This window comes from Gymnoscopelus microlampas (assembly GCF_963454915.1).
Source record: "Gymnoscopelus microlampas genome assembly, chromosome: 1".
NCBI lineage: Eukaryota > Metazoa > Chordata > Actinopteri > Myctophiformes > Myctophidae > Gymnoscopelus > Gymnoscopelus microlampas.
In genome coordinates, this window is record NC_139962.1 from 29,694,451 (window position 1) to 29,703,161 (window position 8,711).

Genomic DNA, 8,711 nt, shown 5'->3' on the forward strand with positions numbered 1-8,711 from the left:
TACAGGCTGCACTTTAGACAGGCAAGCCATTAAATTCCCTGGAGATTCTAGCTCCAGGCTGGATTCAGTTACTCCTTAGAAAGTATAAAATTGCCCAGGGACCCCATCTAATCAGAGACTCTTTAATTGCAGCGCTAGGTCTGGGATTGTGCAGCAATGTTCAATTACCTTCAGATGCATAATAACAACCAGATATCCCGTTTTGCATGTGGAAGGAATGCGCAGAAATGAAATGGATGATTGACAAATGAACCAGTAAATGAGACCAGGGTACGTTCCATCCTGTGATGTTTCCTGAGGTCAGCAAGGCACTCTGATCACTGTCTGACAGTGCTGCTCTCTCCTTCCTACACGTGCTACATTTTGTTACAATTATTTGTGACAGAACGACCTCACACACCAAGTACCATCTTCACTCCCACCATAACTATTACCTTCCCATCTTGCAGTGGTGGAAAGTAACTAGGTCCATTTACTGTACAGTAACATTTTGAGGTACTTTTACTTGAGAAACGGTATGTACATTTTTCGTATACTTGATAATTCTAGTTACTTTGCAGTTTAGTTTAGTAATACAAAACATGCATTAAACAGTTAAGTCCTATTTTCAATTTCGGCTATTCAAAAATAGCCGATCTACAAGTTCCCAAAGTGTTCACAAAGTGTCACGTTGTGAACTTGTAGATCGGCTATTTTTGAACAGGTTTGAAAATGTACTTTTACTTTGGTACTGTATATTTTGACGTCAAAGTATCTTTACACAGTGGTACTGCTACTTTTACTTAAATCCAAAATGAGAATACTTCTTCAACAACTGATCACACACCTATCTCGCCTGCCATTCCCCCAACTCGCCCACCCTCTCCTCCAGTTCATTCCCACATCACACCAACACCCAGGCCCACTGAGATGCTCTCATTTGCCACTTTCAGTTCCCAGCCATGGCCTTGCCAGTGATTTGTGACATCAACACCAAGAAGATAGCCTGCGTGGGAGACGTGTTCGAGTCCATGAAGCAGCAGCTCCTCCTGCTGGTCGAATGGGCAAAGTGCATCCCAGAGTTTTGCAGCCTCCCAATAGACGACAGGGTATGAAAGCCTCGACTTACTGTAGAACCTTAACATGCATTTGACTGTACACCTTAACATGCACATGGACTAATTTCAGTCCATTTTTAACCCATTAAGACCAGGAACACATACCGTGTCATTTTAGATTTTTGGCTATAACCATTATTTTATGCCTTGGGCTATTCAAAATAGCAGATCTACAAGCTCATAGCGGTATGAGCTTGTAAATGCTATTATTGAAAAATCTTGAACATTTGTGTTGAATAATTCTTTTTTTTAAACTGAATTTTTAACTCAAATCTTTGCTTCTGGGGGGTCCCTGGAACAACATATTTTGATGGGGATCGGCGGCCAAAAACATATAATGTTGGGGGTCCTTGACGAGAAAAAGTTTGAGCACCACTGATATAGCGACACTAGTTTTTCAATGAAGACATTTGTTGAGACATTTGACAGAACCGTATGAGCTTGTGTATCTGCAATTTTTGAATAGCTAAAGAAATCTTAAAATGACACACATGATGTTTTCCCGGTCTTAAAGGGTTAAATAAGATTAAAGAGTATCAGAATGGGTCAAACTAGCAATCGAATATTCTATTGCTAAAAATGGTAAATTGATGTTCAGAAGCATCTTCTATGAAACCCTAATGGTCTCTGAGATTTCATAAAAGTTACAGCCTCAATCTGCGATTGACTGGTTGGCTGTATGTAGAACAGCAAGAACATAGGTTTAGAAAATCATAATTCTACATATTGTTTGGGAAACACAGTGCGGGAGGACTCCTTTCACACAAATCACAGATTGGTACAGCCTAACAAAAATACTCAGCTGAGAGATTTGTTTTTGCTTGCTTTTTTTTTGCTGCATGCATGTATTACATAAACAGTCAGTCAGATTATTTGTATTTATTCTGGTTGAACGCTTGTTTTCATTTTACAGCTGTAGTCGATGTTCAGGTTCACGAACTATTCTAAAGTGTTCAGCTGTATTTGACTGTACAGTATGTGTGCATTTGCAGGTATCCCTGTTACGAGCCCACTCTGCAGAACATCTCATCCTAGGAGTTGCGAGACGCTCTCTACCGTACAATAATCTCATCCTTTTAGGTAACATAGATATTTTTTACGATGGCTTCGTTCTATCATAATTTGGGTTTATATGCATGTAATATATACGGTGTGTGTGTGTGTGTGTGTGTGTGTGTGTGTGTGTGTGTGTGTGTGTGTGTGTGTGTGTGTGTGTGTGTGTGTGTGTGTGTGTGTGTGTGTGTGTGTGTGTGTGTGTGTGTGTGTGTGTGTGTGTGTGCGCGTGCGCGCGTGCGTGCGTGCGTGCGTGCGTGCGTGCGTGCGTGCGTGCGTGCGTGCGTGCGTGCGTGCGTGCGTGCGTGCGTGCGTGCGTGCGTGCGTGCGTGCGTGCGTGCGTGCGTGCGTGCGTGTACACCCTGATCAGAAAGGGTAACATGGGAACCACTGTACTGCATATCCCATGTTCATACTGCAATTTACAATTATATGTTGTTGTTATATTGTCCAACAGAGTATGTTTTCTCTATGTTTGGTGGACAGGTAATGATTTTGTAATCCCAGTGGGAGGTGCGGAGATAGAGGTGTCCAGAGTGGCTGTTCGTATCCAGGAGGAGCTGGTCAAACCTCTCAGAGACTTGGACATCACTGACGGAGAGGTGGCCTGCCTCAGAACCATCGTCTTCTTTGACCCCGGTCAGTAATTCAACATGCGGGTCACTGTCACTGATCTGATATTGGGGTGCTTCTCAGACATTTTCATGTCAAGGACACCAAAATGTATATGTTATTGGCCGCGGACCCCCATCTAAAAATATTTTTGTGCCAGGGACCCCCAGAGGAAAAGGTTAGTGTTTAAAAGAATTATGTGACGCGATATGAGCTTGTAGATCGGCTATTTTTGAATATCCAAAGCACAAAATAGGGTTAAAGTGGTTCAACTGATTTTGCTGGGGACCCCCTGGAACGCCTTCAAGGACCCCCGGGGGGGCTCCGGACCCCACTTTGAGAACCACTGTCAGACTGTCATGCTCCACTGTCATGGCTGAGACTGTCTCCCAGACAAAAGCAGACACCTTGCCAGGAATCTTTAGCTATAGCCAGCTTTCTCTTGGGTCTCTATCTTTTCTTCTGTCCTTGGAACATGCACATTAGTCTGGGCTGTCTAGTTTCACTGCACTGTGGGGGAATCTAATAATAATATGAGGGTGTGATGATGACAGGCTTTCAGAGGAGAGGTGGCTGCCTGCAGGACTTTATGGCCTATTTAGCTTGGTCCTGTGATTACAGCTGGAGGACCAGAGAACTAACTGGTCAATGTGACTCAGCAGCAGCACAACCAGTCCCACAATCACACCATGACAGCTATAATATGACAGCTATACAGCAGGGGTACAACAGTTAGAACTAATCCATTTAATCCATTATAAAAAAGTAATTGATAATCGATCGGCTATTTTTGTGCGACACTTAATTATAAAAAAGGCCTTAAGTGGTTCATCACAGACTAATCGATTTAGTCAAATATATTTATCTAAATAAAAAAATAAGAGACATTATCGAACAAAGCCTGCTTCTCAATGATTTCATTAATCGAAAAGGTAATGTATAGAGTAACCGATAGGAAAATAATTGATAGTTGCACCCCTAAGCTACAGTACAATACAGACAAACACATGTCTGTCCTCCAAGACCATACAGTATCTCTAGAAAAGTTTAACAAAAGCTTCTCGCAAAGGCTTTCTTTTTTTCCCAGTAGATAATCATGTCTACTATATTAGTATACATTGGCCAAGCTTTCTTTAAGGATTTGTAGGTATTGGTAAATAATAGTTTTACTACATTGACATCCATGTACACCATGCATCTCCTCCTGTCCATTCTATTGCCATTCCGCAGTAGATAGATTAGTACCGTGAGATTCTTAATAAAAACGTCACTCGTCCCTGTGGTATTGTTGTGTTGTGTACATGTCATTCCAGACTGCCCAGGCTTACAGAGCCCTCAGACGGTACGGCATCTGCGTTTCCAGGCCCAGGTGTTGCTGGATGAAGCAACTGTTGAGCAACGGGGTCGCTTCGGGGAGCTCCTGTTAATGCTGCCCCCCCTACAGAGTGTGGCGTGGCAGATGGTGGAGACGCTCCACCTCGCACGGCTACTGGGGGACGCCAGGATAGACAGCCTGCTCCAGGAGATGCTTCTTGGGGAGGAAGCGGCCGCGGAACGGGCTCCACCAACAGGTAGGAATCACTGTCAGCTACTTCTTTCTTCTTTTTTCCTTTTCTGCATTTTCCCTATTTTCTCCCAATTTAGCCATTGCCAATTCCCCCCCAGCTGTGATCCCTGTCGCAGCACAACCCACCTACTGTCGGTCTGAGGAGGGGTAGACAACCACGTGCCTCCTCTGCTCCGATAAACATGGAGTCACCAGTCGCTCCTCTCCAGTGGTGGAAAGTAACCTAGTATATTTATTCAAGCACTGTGCTTAAGCACACTTTGGAGGTGCTTTGGCTTTACTTGAGTATTTCCATTGTTTGATACTTTATACTTCAACTCCACTGACATCTCAGAGGCAAATAGGCTACTGTACTTTCTACTCCACTATCATTTGAAAACTTTAGTTACTAGACTTTGTAGATTTTGATTATTATTACAAAACATAGATTACATACCACTTAATCTCTATTTTATACTTTGGCTATTTGAAAATATAGGGGTTTCACCGGGACAGTGAACAGGTGCGGAGGTTCACTCAGTCTCCCCCAGTTTCTCTTGCCGAATTGCCACCTTGACCAACTAGCAGGGGGGCTAGTGCACCCTGCTGGTTAGTCATGGATTTGCAGCAACAAAGCCATGCTCCATCTAAGGCTTCCCACAGCGAATGTCAGTTGAATTCCCATTTGTGTTTGTGGAGGCACCCGGCCAAGCTGGGGGCAGTGCTGCCAGGAATCGAAACTGCTAGCTAGCGACTTATAAACAAATATATATATTATTGTTTTTAAAGCACTGAATTAAAGTATTACAAAACCACAGTCACAAATTTGACAAAGAAGCATAAAGCTCACAACATGTCACGCTGTGACACTTGAGCTTGTAAATCAACCGATTATAAATCAGGCCTTAGATTAATGAGTTAAATGTTCCTCTGCCTACCCCCCAGGATCCACTCCAGATGTGCTGACCGTTCCCCTTCCTCCGGATAATAGCCTGACTCAGGACCAGCTATTAGGACTTGAAGGTTTACCCAGCAACTTCACCTCTGTCATCCTTCCTGTGCCCACTGGTGAGCTTCTATTCAGCGTTACTGTGTTTGGTGCTTCGTTTAGTTCTGGTTCTGGAAGATTTTTACAAAACATACTGTACATCAGTTGTTCTCAACCTTTTCAGGCTGTGACCCCCAAAATAATCATATTTGAGCTGGGGACCCCCCAATATAATCATAATTGGGCTGGGGACCCCCCAAAATAATCATATTTGGGCCAGCCTGACAAGCACTCATAAGCGTTGTGAGCTTGTAGATCGGCTATTTTCACAATGTTGGACTCTTTCTTATATTATTTGACAATTTGGCCAATAATGGACCAGTTTCTATAGTTTTTAGTTTGTTGATTACTTTGATGCAGTAATGGTCTTTTTTTTTCTTTCTTTTTTTTTATGTTTTTTAAGTCCTTAAATTATCAATTCACTGGGGACCCCCCCAAAAAAATCATGTGCGGACACCCCTGGGGGTCCCGACCCACAGGTTCAGAACCACTCATTTCAAACAAGATTTCAAACTTTTTATTTTATTAATGCAAGAACAATGGCTTCTATTTCAGCATGCTAACTTTCCAGGAGGAGAAAGGCAGTACTTTCCATTAGCCTGGAATCCCCGTCGATGACGGAAATTGTGCCATCTTTTAACGAGCATTAGTGAGGACCAATAGAGCACGAGGTCTGACATCACTGCCACTAGAGGGCACTATCCCCCTGGGTCACGGCGTCATTTTTTGTATTGGAAATCCCATTGGCAAATCTTAGATCGCGTTCATATAAGAACTGTGTTCCAGGAATAAACAAATCGGCGATTTTACTCATATGGATATATGAAGCATCAACTGACGGTGAAAACGTTCAAATGTATCCAAAGTATTGGATAATTTGATTACGTTACAAACACAGACGTTATCAAATGTAACTCAATATCATAAATGACGCAATCTAAGATTTGCATATGGAAAATCCAATACAAAAAAATAACGCTGTGACCCAGGGGTAGTGTGATTGACGTCAGGTCTTCGGTACTCTATTAAAGGGATAGTTCACCCCCAAATTATTTTTTTCCTATCGATTATATAGTCACCCCATGGAGACTTGAATTCATGGATATTTTTTTGTTTTTTGTCAAATTCCTAAGCCAATAATTTGATGACCGGCAGCGGTTCCGGTAGGAGACACAAAAGAGTCTCCTTTGTGTCTCCACTGGAACCACTGCCTATCGGTCGGCTGGTCATCAAATTATTGGCGTATAACCCTAACCCTAGACAAAAACAAAAAATATATCGATAGAAAAAGAGTTTTTTTGGGGGGTGAACTATCCCTTTAATATGAAGATAAGGTTGATAATGGGTGAAGTGCTTCCTTTAAGGTAAACATGCACAACAAAGCAAGCATCCTCCTGGGTAACAACCCTTGTGCTGTCAAGATAAGTTAAATAACATGCGGTGAGCTCATAGTCTTTATTCACCCATGGCCGGTCCATCAGGGGGTCCATGGCAGTTCTTCTCGCCCCAAGCCTTATTCAACCTGCCCTGGGCCCTGGGTCAGTGCAACCTCGCCATGACCATGAGCTCAGACTCTGCGGCTCCGAGCTCATGTGAGGGATGTTTGATACTGTATCTGTCATCTAGCATTAACCCATTCAATTCGGGAAAGCATCAGTGTCACTTTAGATTTCTTTGGCTATTCAAAAATAGCAGATCTACAAGCTCATAGATGAGCTTGTAGATTCTTGAATATATATATATATATATATATATATATATATATATATATATATATATATATATATATATATATATATATATATATGTGATGTTGGGAGTCTAAATAAATATAAATAATAACTATAGTTTCTCTAGGTAAACATGTTGTCATGACAACTTGACTCACATATATATACATATATATATATATATATATATATATATATATATATATATATATATATATATATATATATATATATATATATATATATATATATTTGAATATATATAGCAAATCTTTGCTTCTGGAGGGGGGGGGGGGGCCTAGAACAAAATATTTTGAGATGGGGGTCCGCGCCCAAATACATATCATTTTGGGTGGTCCTTGACAGGAAAAAAGTTTGAGAACCACTGACATTATAGCAACATACATTTTTCAGAAAACTGTTAGGATTTAGACATTTGTAGAATCCCCAGAAGCAAAGATTTGAGTTACAAATGTTCGCTTTAAAAATATATAAATATATATTCAAAGATTTGCTCAAATTTTCATGATTTTTCTAAAAATAGCAGATCTACAAGCTCATAGCGTGGCACTCTATGAGCTAGTGCTGCGCTATGAGCTAGTATATCTTGTATATCTGCTATTTTTATATATAGCCAAATGACGTGCGTTCCCGGTCTTAATGGGTTAATGTAACTACAGTAATTCTATCACATCTGTGCTGTGGTCTCTGACAGTGGATGTTCTCACTTGCAATGACTTCACATGCAGTGTTAAGTGAATTAATACCTGCACACGTTCTCATTTGTGACATTACGATAATTGTGGTGTTTACACAGTAAGGGTCAACGATATTGATTTGATTGTCCATGTCGTTAATTTAGTGCCAATTTTTATGTCCCAACTGTCTCACACAGCTCTTCAAGTGGCGTCCCAGCAGGTGCCCACACAGACTGGCACTGAGGTGTACAGATGCGGCGAGGGTGCCAGTGTGCCTACAGCGTGCCAGTGGCACCTGTCTACACTTGCCTCTCAGAGACATCTAAAAGAATAGCAGCTACTTAACCAAAGAGAGGGCGGGGAAGAACTAAACTAACACTAACATACACAAAACACACACACACACGTTCTGCTTTCACCAAGCACACAGAGGGATCGTTCAAGTCCTTAGTGTGATGTTTTCAGTCCAAATAAAGATCACTTAACAATGTATTTAACCCAAAAAATAGTAGACTTTTACTTGGACCAACAATAAATATGTCAAAATGATTCTTAGTCTTTGCACTGTTCCGTTTTGTGCCTTTGAACAAAAATAAACTGCATGCTAATATTTTTCAGTACAAACAATAAAAAATGATTATTCCATGTTATTTTGGCCAAGGAGCTGTGTGTTGGGATTGGGTACATATTGTACGTACTTTATTAATCTCAGAGGACATTCAGCACGTAGACAGGCAACAATATATAAAGAATAATAACTACAAATCAGAATCCAGTAGAAGAGAAAGAGGGAGTAGGAGACAGTGAGCTCATGGTGAAAGGGCTGAAATCATGTCACAGCTGAGTGGATCTTGGCACTGAAAACTTATTTCAACTGTGGGGGGACTGTGTCTAACTTGACAGCAGAGGGCGCACAAAGCCTGTTTA

The 8,711-nt window shown here is 41.4% G+C and overlaps 1 protein-coding gene across 1 annotated transcript in view; it reads left to right on the forward strand.

Moving 5' to 3' along the window:
- The window catches only part of hnf4b (hepatic nuclear factor 4, beta), a gene marked incomplete at both ends in the record, with an annotated part of 33,075 nt that extends 24,957 nt beyond the window's left edge, over window positions 1-8,118 (forward strand). The window contains 6 exons of the mRNA XM_084054674.1: window positions 933-1,088; window positions 2,090-2,177; window positions 2,637-2,789; window positions 4,076-4,333; window positions 5,254-5,376; window positions 7,982-8,118. Of these exons, the coding sequence (XP_083910800.1) occupies window positions 933-1,088; window positions 2,090-2,177; window positions 2,637-2,789; window positions 4,076-4,333; window positions 5,254-5,376; window positions 7,982-8,118 (915 nt within the window). The remainder of the gene's footprint in view (window positions 1-932; window positions 1,089-2,089; window positions 2,178-2,636; window positions 2,790-4,075; window positions 4,334-5,253; window positions 5,377-7,981) is intronic.
- Between the last annotated feature and the right edge of the window lie 593 nt (window positions 8,119-8,711).